At 41.2% G+C, this 22,993-nt stretch overlaps 1 protein-coding gene across 1 annotated transcript in view; it reads right to left on the reverse strand.

Moving 5' to 3' along the window:
• Window positions 1-22,770, reverse strand: part of MMP20 (matrix metallopeptidase 20) — a 48,541-nt gene extending 25,771 nt beyond the window's left edge. The window contains exons 1-6 of the mRNA XM_025357768.1: window positions 22,638-22,770; window positions 14,308-14,555; window positions 9,283-9,431; window positions 7,232-7,357; window positions 6,265-6,426; window positions 3,875-4,016 (exon numbers count right to left, since the gene is read on the reverse strand). Coding sequence (XP_025213553.1) covers window positions 3,875-4,016; window positions 6,265-6,426; window positions 7,232-7,357; window positions 9,283-9,431; window positions 14,308-14,555; window positions 22,638-22,763 — 953 coding nt within the window. The 5' untranslated portion in view covers window positions 22,764-22,770. The remainder of the gene's footprint in view (window positions 1-3,874; window positions 4,017-6,264; window positions 6,427-7,231; window positions 7,358-9,282; window positions 9,432-14,307; window positions 14,556-22,637) is intronic.
• Window positions 22,771-22,993: the final 223 nt, after the last annotated feature.

Consider the following 22,993-nt stretch of genomic DNA (forward strand, 5'->3'; position numbering starts at 1 on the left):
CAACTTATTATAGCTAACACTTATTTCCCTTCACATGGAACGTATGAATGTACGTTTACACGCTATGGAGAATATCTGACAATCTCACGGTTACTTTAAAAGGTACTGCATTCCATCTTGCTTTGGAAACAAACCATGTGGTTATTATGCTCATAGCTTGAAATGTCCCATCAACAGACTATTGTTGGTGACGGGGAATTCCAGGCTGTTGAGTGGGAGAGAACAGACTGGGAGCTCTTTCATAATCAGTGGCTCCCTGGTTGCCATTATAACTGTGGCTTGAAAGAATTCTTTGTTCTTTGTCCAGGCTTAGCAAGCACTCTGGGACTTTTAGCGGCAGCTGGTAGGGGATCGGAGCTAAAAAGTCATGGGATTCCAGCTCTGGACAGCATCTTAGGAGGTAGTACAGCAAGGTAGTTAGGAGCACGGGCTCTGAAGTTTGCTAGTTTGGGTTTGAATTCCAGCTCCACCCTTTACTAGCTGTGTACTCTTGAACAAGTTGCTTATCCTTTCTATCACTTGTAAAAGGAATGATATTTCAGGCTTCACAGGGGAATTGTAAGAATGTGATAACGTAGTGCTTTGCATAGTAAGCACTGAACGCTTTGCATAGTAAGTACTGAACGCTTTGCATAGTAAGTACTGAACGCTTTGCATAGTAAGTACTGAACACTTTGCATAGTAAGTACTGAACACTTTTAAGTCACTATTAGTAACAGAAAACTCCCTCACTTTATAGAAAAGGAAGAGAAGCTCCAGGTGCCACGGTGAGTTAGTGGTCCAGTGCTGGAAGGGACCACTCCTGACTCCCCATCCTGCTTATAGCTTGTGCTAGTTCTTTGGAATCATCTGCCCTACCCCAATAGCTCATTGAATCTGAAATGGAAGAAGATGAGAAGGTAGTGACTAAGCAGATACATACGTGGTAGCAGACCATCTCTCCTTCTGTAGCCCCTCTGCTGATTTTTTGTTTCTAGACGTCTCTTGCACCAATGCCTCACTTACTAGTCTGTTACTACCCTCAGTATTTATGAACAAGACTATGTCAAAAGATGTATCGACTTCAAGTTGTCATTAGTAATTGCTAAATGCTCACAGTTTGATAAACAGAAGGCTTTTTTTTTTTTTTTTTTACTTTCTTAAGAAAACAATGATCATTGAATGAAATGGTATCATATCTTTGACTTCACTGTCTCCTTTGCCCCCACTGCAACCTCTGATATTTACCAGAAGAATAAGCTACACCCTGCATGATGGCTAGCAACTCACTGCTTTATCACTGAATGAGTGCTACATGCCATTTCAGTGTCTGGGAGAATGGAGCCTGAATGATATCCCTTAGATGAAGCCAAGGTTACTAAGATCTATGCTCCAAGCTCCTCCTGCCCTACCTGGTCTACTACTTCTGCGTTGTTGCCTACCAATTCCATTTGATGTACTTTTTGGTAATACTCAAGAAAAAGAACATCAATGGTCAGTGTCTTAAAAATAAATAATCATCAGAAAATTAATAACACAAAAGAATCAATTGGGTTCTCTAAATACCTGAAGCTGTTTATAAGCCTCCCTGCCATTATAAATATTTTTTGATTCCCACTCTTAAGAATAGTGACTGTCATTTATTGACACTATGTGTCTGGCATATTACTTGCTGGGGATCACCTCATCAGTAAGCGGTAGGGCCAGAACTTAATCCCACTGACTCTGCTGTGAAAGCCTGGGTTCCTGGGCGTGGCTCTAATTTGCATTTGAAAAGTGAATGTCTGTCCATTGTCAAAGATTTAGTTCAAGCTCTTTCTAATTTTTAAAAATTAGAAATAATCCAGTATGGGACTGATTAAATAAGTAATGATATATCTAAGGATGAGAATTAAAATTCATTGACAGGAAAAAATAAAATTTTGTGAGTGAAAAAACTTTATAAATCAACACCACTAGTAAAATTCTATTTTTGTGGAAATCATTGCACCCCACTCCCATATGTACAATATCTAGCTCTCTATCCAGAGAAAACGTCTGGAGGGACACACAACAATATGGTTAACAATGGGAATGCTCTGCGTTATGTGCCCTCCAAATTCCTATGTTGAAGCCTTAACCCCCAGTGGGATGGTATTTGGAGATGGGGCCTTCAGGAGGTAGTTAGGGTTAGTGCTGGAAGAGGACATTCCTGACTCATGAGGTCATGAAGGTAGGGGCCCCATGATGGGACTGGTGCACTTATAAGAAGAGAAACTGGAAAGCTTGCTCCCTGTTTCGCTGTACACGAAGAGGTCATGCGAGCTCACAGCAAGATGGCGGCTGCCTACCAGCCAGGAAAAGAGGCCTCAGAGTGAAACTTACCTTGCAGATACCTTGATCCTGAACTTCTTACCCTCCAAAACTGTGAGGAATAAATTTCTCTTGTCTAAGCTACCTGGTCTATGGTATTAGAAAGCAGATCAAAGAGAGCAAGTAAGTTTCCCAAGGTGACAGTTAAATGGCTGAGCTAGGACATCAGCCTGAATTGATCTGATGTCCACTTTATCCCTAGTGAGTGTGCATAGCAAATGCTCAATAAATATTTGGTGAATGAGGGTTGGCTAGCTGGATGGATGGACAGATAGGAGACTGGATAGAAGGATGGATGGGTATCAATCCCGCAGACTGATACACTCCAGGTGGTGGGATTCTGGGTAAATTTTGCTTTTTTAAAACTACTTTGTTACTTTCTCTCTGTGCGGAAGGAGCAAAAAGTATTCTTATAATAGTAGCTCAGCAATATATCCCCAAAAGCATACAAGATAAGGAACATCACATTTCTCAAACGTCACCTCCTTGGGAAACTCTCTCTAGAGCTTCCCAGATACTTGCTTCTTGTTTTGTTTCATGGGCCTAACTTTTAGAGCTCATGTCTCACTATCTTGCATGGCTTTTGGAGTCATATACCTGAGGGGTATGTAAAGGTGGGGGGCAGGTATCAATCCATCTTTATACCCCTAAAAACTACACTGCTTGAAAACCACAATGGGCTCCATAAACACTTTTGCAATAGTGAAGAAGTAGAAGGAATAACGCCGCACATGAATGCTCCTGAGATGCCTTTGCCTATTCTGGTGTGATTGAATTCTGTCTCCAGCAAAGGGAGGAATAGGGTGAATGTTGCTATGTTTCTCTTTGCCTCCATGGGAAGAAGTAATTAGAGTAACCAGCATCATGGAGAAAACAGCCATACTCCCCAAGAAGCCAGAGTTGGAGAAGAATAGGGATCTGCCTTCTCTGTGCTACCTGACGGGTGAAAGGCCCAGAGGCATTGAAGAGGAGGAGTTTCAGAAGAATATTGGCCTTGGAATTATCCACCTACCTATCTATCCATCTGATCATCCATCCCATCCATCCATCCTTTTATCCAATCTCCTATCTGTCCATCCATCCAGCTAGCCAACCCTCATTCACCAAGTATTTATTGAGCATTTGCTATGCACACTCACTAGGGATAAAGTGTTAAACAAAACGGACATCAGATCAATTCAGGCTGGTGTCCTAGCTCAGCCATTTAACTGTCACCTTGGGAAACTTACTTGCTCTCTTTGATCTGCTTTCTTTATGTGCACATTAGGGATTCTAATCTCTACAGTGAAAAGGGTTAGAATAAATATTGTCCATTTATGGAAATCACTTAGCACAGTAGCAAGACCACAGTAGGTGCACCACAAACAGTAGCTTTGGCAGTTCTCTATCTCCCCCAAAGACCCCTGCCTACCACTCTCCTGCTGCATAGGACAGCATTTCTGCATGATCTTCATACACGGCAGCAACAAGGACCTGTGGGACGACGTTTATCTGGGAGTGGAGATGAGGCCCAACGAGAGTCGGTGGCGCGTCTGAGGCTTACCGGCCCTTGAAGAGCAGGAGCTCCTTCCCCAGCATTGTCACTGCGTCAAAGGATGAGCTGGAGTCACAGAGGTCGGGGGTGGATGGCTTGTGAGGGGGGGCATGGGGCATCATGGGCTTCCCCAGGAATGGTTTCCGAGGTCCTAGGATTCAAAATGACTTGGTCAAAATGGTAACGGGAATTTGGAGTTCACACACTTCTGTTCTAGATAGAGCCCCAGGGGAGGTTGTACACTTTCACCCTGGACATGTGATCATGGCCATGGCTGTTGAGGGCAGGTAGACCGGGGTTTGAGTCCTGGCTCTCCTGGTTGCTGAGCCGTGTGATTTGCCGCACATTATTTAACTTTTTAAGCCTCAGCTTCCTCACCTGTTAAAAGGGAGGGATGAAAATAGTACTCACCTCAGAAGGCTGTTGTGAGAATTAAATAATTCCTGTAAAGCGGGTAGCAGAGTGCTTGGCACATAGTAAGTCTTCTAAAGATCATTATTTTATTATAGAACTTCTTTGATATCTACAAGTGTTCCAGATTAGAAATGTAATTTAAAAATTGGCATGGATTATTTCTTTGTAATTAAGTTCTCTTTTTCTCAATAAGAAAATTTTCTTATGTGTTTTCCTATTATTTTCATAGACTCCTTGGCATCCTGCCCTGTGCTTTTGTCTTTTACTAGGCATCCAGGAAAAACTGAGCGAATTCTTGTGGAATTGAAGTACATTGAAAGTGTTTGTTACTTAAAGGTATCTTCTGGTGGATCGTCTTGGAAAACATGGACCCAAATCTTGCGAGAGCTGTCAGTGAGTCTCCCCTCCTGCTCTGCATCTCTGAGGACCTTGCCCCAGCTCCAGAAGAATGAATCTGCACAGCTTGGACTGTCGCCTCTGGTGGGTCCCTGCTCTTTGATGAGGCCTCGTCATAACCACAGGTGAGAGTCAGGGAAGGAATGAGGCACAGGGAAGGGAAAGGTTCAGGCCTCTGATAAGGGTCAGATGAGGTTTGAGATCAGGGATGGAGTAGGGTTAGCAGCAAGGTGAAGATCGGAGGTGGGGTAAGGCTTTGGGAGAAGATGGAAGCTGGAAATTGGAGAGGGTCAGCAGCGGCAAGCGATCGGCTGGGTGATATGAATGCTCCCTTGTAACATAAACCCATGTTTTCACATTTCATTCACCTGTGTCATAATAGCTGTGCCAAAATATGTGCTTTGCCTCCTGGCCGAGTGACAGTGGCCATCCGAAGGCAGTGACTTTCCAGAGCACAAGGACCTCTAAAGGCAAGTGTTTGAGCTCAGCCCTTCTCGGTGGCCCACAGAAATTGCTTCCCATTGGAGCACTGCCACCAAGACTCTGGAGCTGAGTTTGTGACATTCATGGTGTTTTTCCTGTCCCTCAAGGGTCAGGCAAATCTGGTGCTTTCCCCCTCCTGGAAATGGATAGAGCTGGCTGAAGACTTCTTGGGATGAAATTTGCCTTTTGTGCCTCAGGTGAAATCTGACTGATTTTGAATGGCATGCCTATTTCTGGGCTTCCCACCCTCCAGATCCCCTGGGGCCAGATTCCTAGCACCCCAGGAAGGTGCTGGGGGATCTGGGTCTCTAGGCACTGAGAAGATGGGGAGAGGCTCTGATAAGCAGAAGCCTAATAACCAGGTCTCCAGGGCTCAAGGGAAAAGCAATTTCCTAGATCTTTTTGCCTTTTATCCATTAAAGAAAAATTGTCAAGGTCTAAGGATGTTTCAAGATTCCTTCTGATGGATTAATTGGTTTGTTTCCCTTAAGGAAAATTGGACACAGAGTTTCTAATAATCCCTCATTACCTTTTAGAAGAATGCTAATACTTGAGGTAGTTTATCTCAGGATACTTACTGCCTTTGAACCTCAGCTTTCTCAGCTATCAAACAAGGAAAACACTTCACACCCCACAGGTTAGTTGTGAGGCTGGTGTAAGACTACACACATGAACCTGTTCTGTAAACTGCAGATCGGCTACATGGCTGGGCATGGAGTTATTTTAATTATGATTGCTATTTTTAGGGAGATAAGGTCAGTTATCTGCAAATGGGTAAGCACCACGTATATGAACTATAAACTACATCCATCTTCTCCCAATGTGTAAATTCTGACCTGCACTCAAAGGAAAAACACAAACAGACAAATGACTATATTTTTTAAGGCTATCCAGGACTAATATGCTCTAAAGGAAAGGTGTAAAATTTAATCACACATCACACACACATTTATAACTGGCAAATGAGCTCTTCACAAGAAGGCATAGTTGGGGCTATGGTTTCTAGATTGATCTTTACCAATGCAGATAAAATGCACTTTCTTTAAGTTGGAGACTGAATGCCTGCCAATTTCAGGGTTAGTGGTCAAAGAAGGTAATAATCTTACCGTATAATGCCTGGATCCCTTTCACATCATCTTTGGGGAGGTGGAATCCATAGGGATTCTGGTACTTATAAGTTGGGTACATCAGTGCTGATGGGTCTGTGGAATGGGCCAGGCCCAGGGCATGACCAAATTCATGAGCAGCAACGGTAAACAAATTAAAACCTAGACAATATGAGAGAGAAAAAACAGTATCACCACAGGTTTTTGTTTTCTCCATCTTCCATCTTTATAGGATAATTTATGCCCACATCACAGTTAACTCATCTCCTTTTCCTAACTGGATTATTCAAATTTTGGTAAGTTATTCTGGCACTTAGCTTTGGTGACTTAAATTTTCCCCCTCTTGGCTAGAAGGGGGTTGGAGGTGGGGGAGGCTGGAAATGCACATCAATCCATTTTGCTCATCATCAGTGATGTTTGGTAGACTGATAAAGGAGAGCCTTGGAGCAAATAGTGGCAATGATATTTGGGAATAATTCATAAATTTAGACCACAAATGCCTTAATAGTTCCCTGCTATTACAGCCTACACCTTTTGATCCACATGTTTCACACTGAAGATTTCCAGATGACCTGTATGATATTCTGGAACCTTTATTCCCATCCCCATCACACTTCTCAGGACAGTACTGATTCTCTCGGGTCATTTCTGAATGTAGCCTATTTCCAAGAACAAGTAAGAAATCATAAATACTAGGTTGTTGAAGGAAACAAGAGCAGTGCGTTGAGAAGGGGATGACCATTTCTTCAGATGATATGCTATGAAACAGATCAGACAAGTCTACAACACAATTTGGGCTGGATTTTTTTCCCTTATGTGATCCCTTTTGGATTTTTGGCTTACTTGTTTTTCCTAGCCAGCCCCCCTAGTTAAAGGGTGGCTTGGGACGTTGAACCTCAAGGTTTCATGATGGAGCCCAGAAGAAGGTACAATATTTTCCAGGTTATGGTGAATTGTGCATATATACCATTCGTTCCCATAGTCCACTTCTCAGCATTGTCGAAATGTGTATCTCCTCCCAGGCCTTCTCCAGGAGCAAATGCATGGGCTAGAGTCCCCCGAGGCCCATCGAATGGATAGGAATCCCCATGATCTAAACAAGTGGGGAGAAAGGCCAACAGGATTGAGTCCTTCTAGCAATTTTGAGGGCACATCATATTACAGAAAATGGACATTTTGAATAGCATTGACACTTCAATTTACTTTTCAGTATTTATTTGTTATAATAGGAAGTTCACTTGTCAATGAGTAACTGCCCATTGAAAAATAAAAGAGGCTAATTCATACTGCAAAGATAGTAAGCATTAAAAATAATAATTAAAAAACACCTTTTTTGGGCTATTGTTGATATCACAACATCTGTTAACTGACACATAGGATACTGTGGACTTTGCACATGCCATGGATTACAAAAGGAGAACTAACCGGGGGGCATTGGATGGAAAAACCTACTCCACTGATTGAAATGTGAACCTGTTGGCAGAATGACCTTTCAAATTTGATTCAGCTGAAATAGTGATAGTGAATTGAACAAGTGTGTGCTTTTTGTTTCTATAGCACAATACAGTTTAAGAAAGTGTCAAAAATTTATCTGTAATTTTGACATACTTTCATGTGGAAAACTTATGAAAGTCATAAAGGCATTTATAAAATCCTAACTTTTGAAGCTTTTTTATGTTTTTGTTTAATTATCTATTTTAATTAACAATTCATTACAAATTTAATAGAAGAGGAGGAGGAAGAACAAAATGAGGGTTATAGTTTACCACTTTAAAAAACCTTAGTAAGGATACCCAGTTTTAGTTAGTTGTTTTTTTTTTTCTTTTTTCTTTTTTTTTTTTTGAGCCGACAGAACAAAGTTCTGGTATGCCATTTCTCAGGTTTCAGTGACATGCAGTCTACTCAGGTGCATGCACAGAGGACTTCATGCAATGGCATCACAACTAAGTAGACTAGCACAGTCCCTGTGTTGGCTTGTGTATTGGGGACAGACTGCAAGCTTGAAAGATCAAGAGAGAGCCAGACATTCATTCCTTGGCCTTCAAAGCTACCCCAAGTCACACTGCCCTCCCTGCCACTTCACCAGGGGTGGCCTTTGTCCTTTGGGAGGAATAGGACCTGCTCTGGGCCGGGTTGCACCCAGGACCATTTCTAAAGGCTCTATTCTCAGAACTTGCTTGATCTTCTCTCTCCTAGCTCCTAAGCGTGCTTTCCCCCCAGTGACATCAGATTCAAATTAAGATCTGGACTTGAAATGACAAGGACACTTAGAAATCTCATCTGAGGAGGGGAATAGATAGTAGCTCTCACTTACCCTGACTATTACGAAGCTGAGAAGGAAAAGAAATTTCATAAGCCATTTGGCCCTCCCTTTATCTATTTCCTAGACTTGCTTCTCTGAAAAGGGATCAGAGCTCTCACCAATCCCTCTGCAAACTTACACCTCTACTCCTTACCAGGGTGAGCAATGGAATGGAGAAGAAGTGGGAAAGTTGGAGGCAGACCTCTCACACATCTCCCAAAAGGTGGTCTGCAAGTGTGGGCAAGACAGGAACGACACTTTCCTAACCATTGCTGCAGGGGCAAAGCTGTATCAAGGTCACTGTGGAAGGTATTTCCTTCAGTGAGGATTCATGGTGGGATATTCTTCGCTAATATGGAGGGGGGTATATAAGTGATAAACACCATCATGGGAATGGATGAGGTCATGTGGCTAACGGGAAAGCAAAATCTGCAAGAATTTGTCCCCTAGTGGGGCAAAGTCATAATGAAAGTTTGTTACAGTGAATCTACTCTACAGCTGTATCTGATGATGACAAGACATGCTAAGAATTCCTATTTTCTTGATTCTATTTTCCGGCCAGAGGAAGATCATGGCTTTGTCATGGTCTTGGCCTTGGCCCATCACAGTATGGTGTGAAGGAGAAGTGTGTGATCACTCGAATTAAAGATGTAGAAGGAACAGTATTGGGACAACTCTCCTTTGAATTAGTAGATGGAATCCAAGTACCACAATACCTCCATTTTCAAAAGATATCATAATATCCGCTTCTCCTGAGTTTATTCTGACAAAGCTCAGAGGGACGGCGCTACTCCAGGCCTGCAAGGCCATCTGCACTGCTTTTTCCACCTCGGCAGAACTCATGGAGGTTGTGTATTTAGATACTCTGTGAAAACGGAAGAAACATGTTTTCTTTTCAGTAACTGCTCCAAAGAAGGCAAGAATTATATGTTGTATTCAAAAATTGTTAAATATAAATCTACAATTTAGATTTTTTTCTCTGAAGTGATAATTCTTGTTTTGCTTTATTATATGTTAAATTGCTTTATGTGAAACAAGACAAATGAAAGGGAGAGATGAGAGAAGTTGGGATAATCTGGTACTGAAACCGTTTAACTTTGTTTGTTATTATACTACCTCCGACTTAAAAGAATAAAATTTGTGGCCAGGCACAATGGCTCACGTCTGTAATCCCAGCACTTTGGAAAGCTGAGGCGGGAGGATCACTTGAGGTCAAGAGTTTGAGATCATCCTGGCCAAGATGGTGAAACCCTGTCTCTACTAAAAATACAAAAATTAGTTGGGCGTGGTAGTGCAAACCTGTAGTTCCAGCTACTCGGGAGGCTGAGGCAGGAGAATCATTTGAACCCGGGAAGTGGAGGTTGCAGTGAGCTGAGATCTGGTGATTGCACTCCAGCCTGGGTGACAGAGTGAGACTTTGCTCAAAAATAAATAAATAAATAAATAAATAAATAAATAAATAAATAAAACTTGTGAAATGTCACAGGTAGTAAGTAGTCAATTTTTCTTAAAGTCGTTTTCATTGAGAGAGGACCTCTTTTTCCCCAAAGGGACTGGATGTTTTCAATATGAAAAATAGAAATGTAGAGTTTTGAAGTTTTGCTAATTCTTATTCAGAGCTCATCAGGATTTCCCCAGGGCTGTTGGGGAAGGTTTTTTTCCTCAGAATAATGCATTCTTTTTTTCTTCTTCTTCTTTTCTCTCTCTCTCTCTCTCTCTTTTTTTTTGTTTGAGACGGAGTTTTGCTCTTGTCATCCAGGCTGGAGTGCAATGGCATGATCTCTGCTCACTGCAACCACTGCCTCCCAGGTTCAATTGCTTCTCCTGCCTCAGCCTCCTGAGTAGCTGGGATTATAGGTGCCCACCACCATGCCAGGTTAATTTTTGTATTTTTGGTAGAGACAGGGTTTCACCATGTTGGCCAGGCTGGTCTCGAACTCCTGACCTCAGGTGATCCGCCCTCCTCGGCCTCCCAAAGTGCTCAGATTACAGGTGTGAGCCACTGCCCCCCCAGCCCAAAATAATGTGTTCTTAAAGAGGAAGGGCTAGCTTTAAAAATGGAGGCTCACTGGAACTGAAAAAAAGGGTGAGACTTTCAGCAATTACTGGTATGACAATGACACCTGAAGGCAGAAAAATGTACTGCTTTTTGGACTGTGGGTGGAGTCAGAGTTGGTGATTGTTAGAACTTTCTGCTCTGAAGCCCAGGGTCTGGGGACTTCTGGCAACATACAAAGGAAAGGTAGGAAGGGCGACTTCTACCCGAGACCTTGGGCTGGGCTGGCATATGATAAAAGTGAGAAGCTGTGTCTGTGAGAGCCAACCCCATGAGCAGGGACCGGCCCTGCTTTCTCTCTCTCTGTAGCTCCTAGTCTAGTGCCTTGCACATAGCAAATGCCTAGCAATTGCTTGATAAATAAATGAATGAATTAAATAAGTAAAGCTAGCTGTTTTAGGGCCCACTCAGTGGCTCTCAAAGTTTAGGACCTGTGATAATTACCTAGGAAGCTTGTTAAAGATACAGGTATGGTCCAGAAATCTGCGTTTTGAAAGGTGTCCTAGGTTATTATAATGCAGATGGTGCAATTTCAATGAGAAACCAACAGCAATAATGCTGGGGTCCCAAGTGAAAGGACTGTGCCCACAGAAAGGATAGCAACTAGCTCAATTCAGGACTTGAGAGTGAAGGAACAAGGAGCTCTTCAACCCCAGGAGTTGGGGCCAAAAGAAGAGAGCTATAGAATTGAAGGGGGAGACCAGAAAGACCCTCAAAGGGACTATTTAATGCTTTCAAAATATGCCAAGCCCACTGTGTAATATGAGTCTGCAATTTATCACAACTAGGTAGACTTATTACTTTGACATGCCCTCGCATTTTTGATAAGTCAGCCGTATCTTTGAGCTGACAGTGTGTGTTGGCCTGAGAAGACAGGGAAGGAGAGAGGGATAGCACCAGAGAAGAAGAGAACATGGAAAAATCCCCGACTCAGGGTCTGGAGCTTGATAAAGCAATAATAATACTAGCTAATATTCTTTGAAATCACACTGTGTGCTGTTGCTGCATACACTTTTTAAGCGGCATTGATTTAATCCTCACTACGACCCGTAAGAGGAAGATCATCTTCATCATCTACATGTTATGATTAATGAGGTTTAAGCCCAGTTCTGTCTGACTCCAAAGCTTATGCATATAAGCACTATGCTGTGTTTTTTTTTTTTCCTTTTTGTAACCCTTTGGGTTATATTGTAAGAAGTTATTCTGAAAGTCAGTAGCTACACGGGCAGAGTACTGTGATAGCGTCTAGTGTCCTTTTTCATGGGGAGGGGACGGTGCAGTTGTTGGGGAGCAAGAGTGGATGGACAATGTGTGTGTTGAGGGGTTTTAAGATTGCCCACCTTATCGCAAGAATATTATACTTCCCTAAGTATCACATTATCTTGACCCATGCTTCTCGTCTTTGTTGTATGTACATAGTCATGGACTAAAATTCCGGAACACAGTTTAAGAAAACTATGAAAAGACTCTGTTGACGCATATACATTTTTCTTGCCTTATTCTTACTATCTCAGAATCGCTTTTGTGTTCAACTCCCTATGAGGTTTTTCTTCCCCAATTTCTTTGATGTTTTTGTTCAGCCTGCCACCTTATGGATTTATTGGCTGATAGCAGGTAACAAATGGCCTAGGGAATTCATGACTGTTCCGTGGGTTCTGGCCCCTCATTTAATCAAATGGACTCACTGGTGTGCCGGAACAGTTTAACAAGTGGCTCTACAAGGAGGAAAAAAAACCCCTTGATTTGTATGACTTGCTGATTTCTGTGTTGTAAATATTCTCACTATGGCTAATTCAAGCTACCCATTTACCATCATTGAATGCCAGGTTGTGAAGAGATGAGCATGAATGAGCCACCCAGATTATACAGATGTACATAGCCTCATGAGCAGAGAAAATAATAAAATGTAGTGAAATAAGAGGCAATATGTTTTTACTACCTTTGTTTTTAATATACTTTATTTAATATAATTATTTAATATAATTTACTAAGTAATTATAAATATAAAATAATATAAAATATAATAATATATTTTATTTATTATTATAAAATAATATATTTTAATAATATATTAATAATAAACAGTATATTTTATTTATTACTATAAAATAATATATTTTAATAATAAATATAAATATTAAATAATATAATTATTTAATATAGTTTAATATAGTGTAATTTAATTTAATATCATTTAATGTGATTTATTTAATTGTAAATGTACATAATTTAACAATGGCTGTCTTAGCAACCAGCTCACAAAATTCTTTGGAGCTTAACAAGTGGCTGCAACCTTCCTGACATTTTAAGGATTGGCTTCAGTGAGCTATTAGGAGGCAGCTCTAGCACACCACTGCTTGGACTATTGCACAAGGCCAGCCTTTCCCCATCTCCAGTTATCATCTAGACGTGCTCATCCTAAAAGCGAAATCTGATCCCCGTCCTAGCTCTCCACTGCCCTGGAGATAAAGTCCAAACTCCTTAACATCACGCTCTAGTTGCCCTTAAGGCTGCCCCTCCAGCTTATTTCCTGCCATTGCCCTTCCTGGACCCTCTGCTGCAGCCGCATGCCCTAGGCCCTGGTGGTGGGAATGCTGCCCATCAACATGCCAGTCTGTCCACTCTCTGCTGCTATATGCTTGGTCTGGTTTTCTTCTTAGAAAATTCCTTACATGTGCAAGGCCTGGGGCAGGACCACAAAGAGTGGAGGCCACTCTTCTTTTCTGACCTGCACCCATCTGGCATGCGTGAGGCCCACGCAGGCAGGCACCATCCACTCCTACCTCAGGCTGAAGGGCAGGTACCATGCATAATTTGCCCTCGGTTGTACCAACCTGGGGAGGAAGTCTGTGCTGGCCCCAGAATCAGGTCTGGCTCTGGGAGAGGGAATTCCGGCCTCTGTACCCTGAGCACTGCAGGGAGGGACAGAGGTTCTGGTTGGGTGTGTTCCCTTGGTTTACACAGGATGAAGTCAGAGGATTAGTGGGGGGAAGAAAGAGGGCAGGGAGGGAGTGAGGGGAGCTTGGGGCTAAGAGTGGAACTACTACTACTTTGCCTTTGAATCAGGCTCAAATGTCACTGCCTGGTCCCTGGGCCACTTGCTAGCTCTCTCCACGTGAACTGTGGTCCCACAGTTCACTGCTTAGAGCTATGATTTTGCACGTTTCACACAGAGCTACAGCTCTCTGTTTGCATGTCTGTCTCTCCTTAAAGGACTGTGAGTTCCCTAAGGTCAACAAAGTTGACCTGTTCACCTTTATGTCCCTCAAATGGAATGCATTTTTTGAATCATTAATAAAAGATTTTTGGAGTCAATGAAATAAATTACTTTATTAGTAAGTTATTTTTTTCTTTCTTATTAAGCAGGTTGTTTTAAGAAAACTGGTTTTTACTGCCAGGTCATTAATCCTAGACTAGATTAAAGATAGTTGTGTTGTTTCTAACTGATGAAATTGTTTGAAATGCCTAAAATAGCCAGTCATTATGATAATCCTAAGACCATATTTTCTGGTGAATTGCCAATTGTCATTGCCTGACAGATGGACGTAAACAGTTCTTATTCTTTCTTGCGGTTGTGAGGTGTCAGGATTTTTATACAGATGAGAAGGAAGATTTTTTTCAAGAAAAGGGAAAAAGAGAGAGGGGCTGTTTTTTCTCTGAATTTGGAAAGACTTGATCTCATTACCTGTACGTCAAAATATTTTTTTTCCATTTGGGTTCACCAGGGAAGAGGCGATAATTGGCCACATCAGGAACTCCACAGCGCGGCTTCTTGATCACGTCCATTGTGGTCTGGTCTAACTTCCCGGTGACTCGGAGGCCAAAGAACGCTTGTAGCTCCTTAATCTTCCTTACCATGGAATTGCCTCCTCTTGCAACCATCTCACCAATCTGGTGTCCTTCTTTATTTGTGTAATATTTGTCAAGATACGCCTGAAATGGAGAGGCAGGCTGACATGTCTACAGCGTAGTCTGGGAAATACTCATGCTCAGGTAAGGCAGGGGACAGCATTCCTGATGTATTAAAAGCAGTGTGTAGAGTATTTTCCCATTTATGAACAAGGCAGACATATTTGTATACATATAGCTTAGCTATACTCCAAATTATTAACGATGATCAGTTTTGGGTAGTGGGGATTATAGATTATTTAATTATTTCCTTTCATCTACCTGCATTTTATAGTTTTTCTACAATGAATATAACAAATATGCATTTTTGCTTTAATTTTTTTAAAACAAAAAAAATTCAGGGAAGGAATCTGATGTGAACATTATTTCCATGGATCACTTATTTGTCGCTGAAGTTCTTTACCCAATTTGCAAAACAAAGGCTATCTGGTTTCTTTGGTAAACAGTTATTGGTATCATCTTTCCATTGTACATAATGCGAGATCAGTATGCTTTTAACTCTTGGAGGCATTGTATTCCAGCCTCTCATACTTTACAAAGGCAGAGGGTCCACCTGTTTTTCAGCTGAGGATTTTAATGAGTTCAGATGTGTTCCGTATGTGGGCTGGAATTTGTTTCCATGAGACAACTTTCCTAGGCAAGGCTGTTTGTCCCTTGAAGCAAATAAAATAAGCCATAAATTATAAGGCTTTCATTTGCACAAAGCCCTTCAGTATATATTGTTCAAAACACTTTTCTATGACTCAGGGCTGGGATTAGGGTAAAACGAGTGACGCAGGGATATGCAAATACAGGGTTGAGGCCTGCCTTTGGCCCAGGAATTTCACCTGCTCAGCTGATTTTAGGAAAATAACCAAAGAGCTGCTAACGGTTCAGTCATCCTTTCATATCCATGGGGGAATTGGTCCCAGGACCTCTCTCAGATACCTAATCAACAGATGCTCAAGTCCCTGATATAAAATGGCATAATATTCACATATGACTTAAGTACAGCCTCCTGTATGCTTTAAATCATCTCTAAATTACTTATAATACCTACTATAATATAAATACTATGTAAATAGTTGTTACACTGTATTGTCTAGGGAAAAGCTACAAAAAAATGTATGTTTTGAACATGTCTTCCCTGAAACAGATGCAACCGTTGATTTTTTTCTTGAATATTTTCAATCCACAATTGGTTAATTCCATGTGTACAGATCCCATGGATACAGAGCACTGATTGTATTTAATTATCTACAATTTTGTATTTATATAGTATATATTTATTTATTAGATATAAATTACATACTATTCACCTATATATTAGCCATATATTACCACATATAAACTATGCAAATAGTTTACTTACATATCATGCACACGTATTTTTAATATATATATAAAGATAATAAATAATTGGAAGTAACCTTAATGTCTTATGTCAGGGGATTTAGTATATATATTATCCTATATTCATATGAGGCAATACTAGGCCTCTAGAAAGATCAGTTTTGAAAAATAAATATTTAATGTTATGAAAGAATGCTCTTTTTGTAATGGCAATATACTGAGAAAAGAAGAGAAGAAATCTTTATAAGGTTACAATAATAATTTTCTGAATAAACCATACATATACACACATGCACACACACACAATAATAAAAGGAAGTCTGCCTGAATATTAATGTTGATTATGTCTGGGTAATGAAATTATGGATGACTTAATTTATTCTTTATTCCTTCCAATATTCCAAATTTTTTTACAATGAGCATGAACCGTTACTGTTGGGGAAAAAATAAAAAGGAGTAAGTCTCACTCATATGTTTGGAGAGGGTACTCTATTTTTTCACTGCAGGATCAGCCGATCCTTCACTCCCTGCCCTGCTTGTGAGAGAAGATCACTTTCCCCGTTGTAGTCCCTTATAAAAACCTTAGGTGAGATGAGAAGCCAAGAGGAGGAAAAGGGAAGGAAACATGGGGTGCCCAGGCTCTGAAATCTAGCCTAGGTATTCTGAAACAAAACTGCGTCTATTTGGTTCCATTCCACCTCTAGTTAGACCACCTTATGTAAGCATTTATGTTTCTCATCTTTGTTTTTTGGCATGATGAAGTGGATTGGATGAATTGTTCCTGTCTGTGCACGTTGATGCTGTGATAATGCTATGCTTGTGGTAATGTCTGAATTATACTCCTCAGGGTTAAGCTCCATGTATAAGACCAGGTCCTCTGTGTCTCTGAGATCATTGATTTCAAATATTTTGTTCTCCTGTTAGATTATGTGTTACACTCTACGTTCTAGTTTTTGTCTCACAAAATAGGTTATATAAGGGAAGATGCGCATGATAAATTAAGTGGAAAACATGTTTGCCGTGTTTACCACTGCTATTACAATTGAGCCATGTTTATAAATGTAAGTGATATCTAGTCATACCATCCCAGTCATATCACCAGGGCTGAGATATGGCCAGTGGTGGTTACCAAAAACTCTGTAATCAAGATAATAATTTAATGCAGAAATAAAAAAAATAAAATCAATGCCAAAAAATCCATGATAAACAAAATTTCAAAATTTTAAAAACAGGATGCATTTCCTGCCTAGGTTGCCTCACACTAATCCTGGCCTTGAATCATAGAAAAGTGTTATGAAAGATACAGTCTAAGGGACTAACACTGGTTAAACCTTAATAATGGAGTTAAGATGATATATTTTTAAAGACAGGGTTTTTACTTTTTTTTTTTTTTACTACAAACCTGCGTAATTTTTATAACCAACAGTTTGTTTCTTTAAAATATGCACAAGATGTTATTCTGAGAGCACGAAAGGTTTATGGCTGGTCATACAGGAAGGATTGAAACAGTACCTTTTAATGAAGTAAAAATAAAATTAGAAACTATTCCTTCTTAAAAACAAAAATTCATCACTGCAGTGATATAAACAAAATCTCTCCCTAGTTGGTGCTTCCATAAGATGTGATTCTTGTACTAGTAAAACACGTGTCTCATTGCACTGTAAACCATCACTTCCTACCAATTTCTTATCACTCTCACCTGCTTGTTTGCAACCTCCTTCCAATCAGGCACCATTTTGCCTTCACAGATACAAACCCTGTGTTTGACTCAGTTCTAGGCTCAGAGTAGATGCTCAGTTAATGTTTCAGCTCTATTTCTTTAGGCAAAATATGAAAGTGTGTTTCCTTGAAGAATTATCAGATATCCTGAAGTACTGAAAGCTCAGAACTCTTTCCTGCTAAAGTTACTGACAAGGTTTTGGCATACTTTTCACAGTCACAATATTCTATCAGGCACTTACGTGTGTGCTTAGAATTGCTTTCATGTGATACCCTAACACTTGCATACTGTTGGCTCAGCACTTATTGTTGGTGCTGAGACAAAGAATTCAGAATTTACCAGAATTGTCCCATTTCCTTCCAAGCTTCCCCACTTCCTCATTGTTAAAATTATAGAATATTGAGATCAATTATCAGGTGATCCTCTCTCCACTTCTCTTCCAGTATCTGACAGATAAAAGTACAGGAGGCCAGGGGTTCCATTCCTGCAGGCTAGCAGCTTAGGGCTCCCTCCCAAGCCCTCATTCAGTTCATTTCCTTAGTGTCTTTCCTGAAACTTAAGAGTTTAAAACTCAGTTTAAGTACGCTCCAGGACAGGGTGAAACTTAAGGTACATTTCGTCAACATTTTTCTTTTTTGGCGAAGTCACTGTCAGGTTCCAGGGTCAGGTTTGGGGCCACCACTACACCAAATGCACTGAATACACTGACATGCTCAGTGTCAGGTTCCAGCCCATGCTGAGGTCTGAGGGGAATTGGTGGGTGGCAGATAGCTGAAAGAATCCTCAGGGAGGGGGTGCGGGCATAGGCAGATGAATATGGTTTTATTCAGCAGCTCTCTCTTCAGCAGCTTTCTCACACTGTCCCCCCTGTTTCAGCTGCTAGAGCCGGCTGCTCCCACACACAGCTGCGCGGCTGGCCCGCCCTTCAGGGTCAGCAGCTTAACTCTTTCTCTCTCTGGGCACAAGCCGGTTCCTGGCTCCCCTCCACCCACCCGCAATATGGATAGCTTTGGCTGGCTCTCTATTTCTCTGGGTGAGAGGACTCCTGTACAGTGTCAGCAGGGCAATTATACCTTTTACAGACAATAGTGGCTTAGAGCTAAGTGATGGCCTTCCCCATGTTGTGGCTACACGGCTGTGATAACAAGTGGAGATATACGCCTGCACCCTAAACTCACCGAGTCACACAGGATGTTTACCTCGGCCTATGCCTGCTTGGCTGCAGCACAGCCATGTTCCTTACAGTCACACAAATAGATTTGTGCGAACTTTTAAAGCTGTCTGAAAAATCCTAGGTTCTAGTCCAGGCTGTGTCACTAACATGCTTTTGCAATTCTTTTAATTTCTTGTGGTTTCAGCTTTCTCATCTATAGAGTGGTTTCTGCCCTACTGGCTACACGAGTGTGAGGATCCAATGAGGTCCTCAATGTGAATGCTTTTAAATGTGTCAGAATACTTTAAAATGCCCTTTTACTCATTAAGTCCATGTCTGGAAACCTATCCTGAAAAAATAATTGTTTAAATTAGCTTGATGTACAAAGATGCTTATAGAAGCTTTATTCATATGGAAGTAATCTATTTGCCAAATAAAGGAAATGGTCAAATAAATTATAACTTATATTCTGGAATATTTCTGAGTGTTTAAAGTGATGTTATGAAAATAGTATAAAATCAAAATTTTCTTATTACATAATAGTTAGAAAAGTAAAAACCACATTTTGAAGACAATAACAATTTTAAAAAGTCTTTATCATAGAGAATAAAATGGTAGTAAAACTGCCTGAATTAACAGTGTGTATTTTCATTTTCTTTAGTTATGAGTCCATAATAATGGGGTAATTAAAATTTTTGTTATTTTTAAACATAATTTAAAAAATATGTTTTAAATGTCATATTGATACTCATTTTTTTTAACAAACAAATCCAGAATAAAATCCTGGATTATGAAAATAGGTAAGCATTTTGCCATCTCATCATTTTCAAAGCACTTATGCAAATTAGCAAATCAGAGTTTAAAGGACACAAGTGACATTAAATAAATCAAGAAGCTGTTTATCTTCTCAAGTACAGATTTTTTGGTGGGAGGGAGAGGTGTATGGTGTTTGGAAGCATGACCTCTTTGGTGTTTCCAGGAACTGTTTGTTCTCTCTTAGTGAGTGACCTAACAGATCACTTAGCAAGAAGAGAGCATCTCTAAGCATTCTCTCTGCTTAGTGTGACCCAGGCCACCAGGCACCAGAGGACCCGCTGGCCTCGCCTGTCCTTGGGACCCTCTTCCCTGACCTCTTGGCTCTAGTCACATGGGCCTGATGATCGCATTCCAAGCAGCTGCTGTTTCCTCTGCCAGGACTGCCCCATCTCCGGGTCTTCATGTGGCTGGCTCTTTCATGCAGCTCAGGTTCATCTGAAAGGTCACTTCCTCTGAGCAGCCTTCCTGGACTACTTCATTTAAAAATACTCCCTCCCCAGACCACTTCCCCAGTCAGTAACTCTCTGTCATCCTGAGTAACTGCTTTCCAATCTCACCGATCACTTTGTGAAATAATCTTGTGCACTGATTGGCTGACTTGTTTAGCTTCTCGCAGCACCTTCCCACCAGCTCCCTCGTCCTCATGGAAGCAGCATAAGAACAGCGGCTTCATTTGTTTGATTCCCTCATGCTTCTCCAGCACACATCGCACTGGAAGCATTCAATACATGAACTTTTGCTGCCTATTTTACTGCTTTTGTTCGTGACTTTATGAGGCTGATGAGGTTGTTATATAATGTTTCTATAAATTATAAGGTAGGATGTTATTAAATACTTCTTTCTCGTCACTGTGATCCTCATTAGAGGTTCGGCCAGATCATTCCAGACTCCTACGGAGTGATGAGTGTCCCTGCCCAGAGCTGAGGGCCAGGGCCATTGCAGGCAGAAGGTGCTGTGTGCCAGGTGAGGAGATGTGGACAAGTTTCCCTGCTCCTTGGTCTAAGATCTTTCTGAGAGTATGTCATAAGGGAGACAGAGAAGGGCTGATTTATTTTGGAGAGGAAGAAGTAAGGAATCAGTAAATGTCCCCAATATTCCCAGGCCATGCCATTGTTTCTAAAGATGCCCAGCTGACTCCTGACCAGCTAGAACAGCAAGAATGGCTCCACCCAAGAGTGTGTAGCCCAGGGATCCGCAGCTCCTGGGCTGCACGCAGGAACCAGTCTGTGGCCTGTTAGGAACCCGGCCCCACAGCAGGAGGTGAGGGGCGGGCCAGCATTACCGCCTGAGCTCTGCCTCCTATCAGATCAGCACAGGCATTAGATTCGCATAGGAGCAGGAACCCTATTGTGAAATGTGCGTGTGAGGGATCCAGGTTGCACGCTCCTTTTGAGAATCTTAAGCCTGATGATCTGAGGTGGAACAGTTTCATCCCCAAACCATCACCCCCCAGCCTCCTGCTTCCCATGTCCATGTAAAACTGTCTTCCATGAAACTGGTCCCTGGCTGGTCTAGCCTTATTCCTTCATAGACTAGTCAGGGGTGGCTATTTTTTTTCTGCAAAGGACAATAATTAATATTCTTTGCTTCTAGGCTAACCTCTGCCATTGTGGCACAAAAGCAATCCTAGACAATCTGTAAACTAAGGGACAGGGCCAACTGTAGTTTCCCTGAACCGTGGATTAGAAGATTCCCAACACCTCAGATCCATTCTGGCCTCAGCATGGCTCTCCTTCCGGAGGTCACAAAACCTCTTTAGTTTCAGAATCACAGTGGCATGAGGCAGGGTAGGGAAAATTACATCTGGGAAGAAGGCACCTAAAACTAGGTGGCACGGACAAAATACAATTGAATAAAGATCCCAGTATCCTGAGTTACTTTGAAATTAGTTCATCTAAAAGTGAGCTAAAGTCAAAGGAAGTTCAATTCAATATGGCTGTGCTGGGCATCAGCTGTGCTGTTCATCTGTGGAGCTGATATTTAAGTGTTTAATGACTGGTACGGCTGGGGAACTGACCAGTGAATAAGGATGAGTAGCAGAAACAATCGGTAGGGACATGCCATTGCACATAGGTGGAAATCAGCTCTATGATGCAGACAGCCAAGCAGTACACAGGTGCAGCCTGGCAGGCAAGAAAGCAGCCCGGAGGCAGAGCTAGTGATCACAGGTATGCTATAATGTTGGCAGACTCTTGAATAGGCCTGTGTACAAAAACATTTCCTCTACATATCTTTCACTAATGTTGGAAATTCCATCCTTAGACATCCATTTCTTAAGGTTAAGGATGCCACCCTTCTTTTAAAAACAAAAAACGCTTGGAAGCATATATATAATATATATATTGAATCATTTTGAATCAAGTAGTCTTTGCAAAATTTCTAATATGAATCATTTCTATCAGACCCTTTCCAGCAGTCATATAGGAGAGATGTTAAAAGAGGAAAATACACAAAGTTTAAGCACATAAACTTTGTACTTTGTACTTACTACGTAAACTTTGTTATGTACTTTGTACAGAAACTTTTACTTCGTTGGGGAATATGCTTTAGGGAGAAAAGGCCCTCAAATGAGAAGTGGGTTGGCACCCAGGAAGAACTTAGTCCACTTTAAATTTTGATCAGGGTTACCTTGAATATAAGAGCCTTTTAAAAAGTGTAAACACAGGAAATCTCTTCGTTGTGACTGCTAAAGCTTAGCACTAAATTCACAACCTGCCTCTAGCGTGCGGATTATTCCTCGGTTTTTATTTTTCTGCTTCTGTTTTTCATCCTACATCATTCCTGAGAAGTACTTGTTTGGTCCTTTTATATTGTATGGTTTTCACAAGCCACCTGGAATTCTTTATGAAGCAAGATAACTAGGTAGATATATATTTATGTATTTATTCAATCATGTAACATGGTACACCTAATATGCACCAGACACCAATCTAGATGGACAGAAGATAGCATCGATCATACTTCAATGGACTCACATAAAATGATTTTAAAAGAACAATAGAATTTTTTTCTTATTTTCTCACTATGCCCTTTTAGGTTTTCTGGGGCAAAGGAGCAAGAAGGAATTGGGCAAAAGTTCACAAACCTGTGCGAGGCGGTAGTTGTTCCTCCAGGTCCTGGGGGAGGCTGCAACTAGGGAGGGGGCTGCAGTGGAAAACTTCAAAGCCATGATGAGGAGGACAGCAAGGCCAGATGCAGGGAGCACCTTCATCCCCTCACAGTAGCTTGGTAATTATATCAGCCTGGGGGATGGCAGACAGTGCACGTTTGCACTTCGACCTTGAGCTCCTTTTATAGAGTCAAACAGGTCTGGACCCTCTGAGCAAGGATGATTCATGTCTCAAACAGTAATTATACAGCTCATTTCTCTCCCTGATGATGGGGTAACACAACTGTACACAGAAATCAGGGAAAGCTTCATTTTTTTTTTTTTTTTTTTGT

Source organism: Theropithecus gelada, chromosome 14 (genome assembly GCF_003255815.1).
Source record: "Theropithecus gelada isolate Dixy chromosome 14, Tgel_1.0, whole genome shotgun sequence".
Taxonomy (NCBI): Eukaryota; Metazoa; Chordata; class Mammalia; order Primates; family Cercopithecidae; genus Theropithecus; species Theropithecus gelada.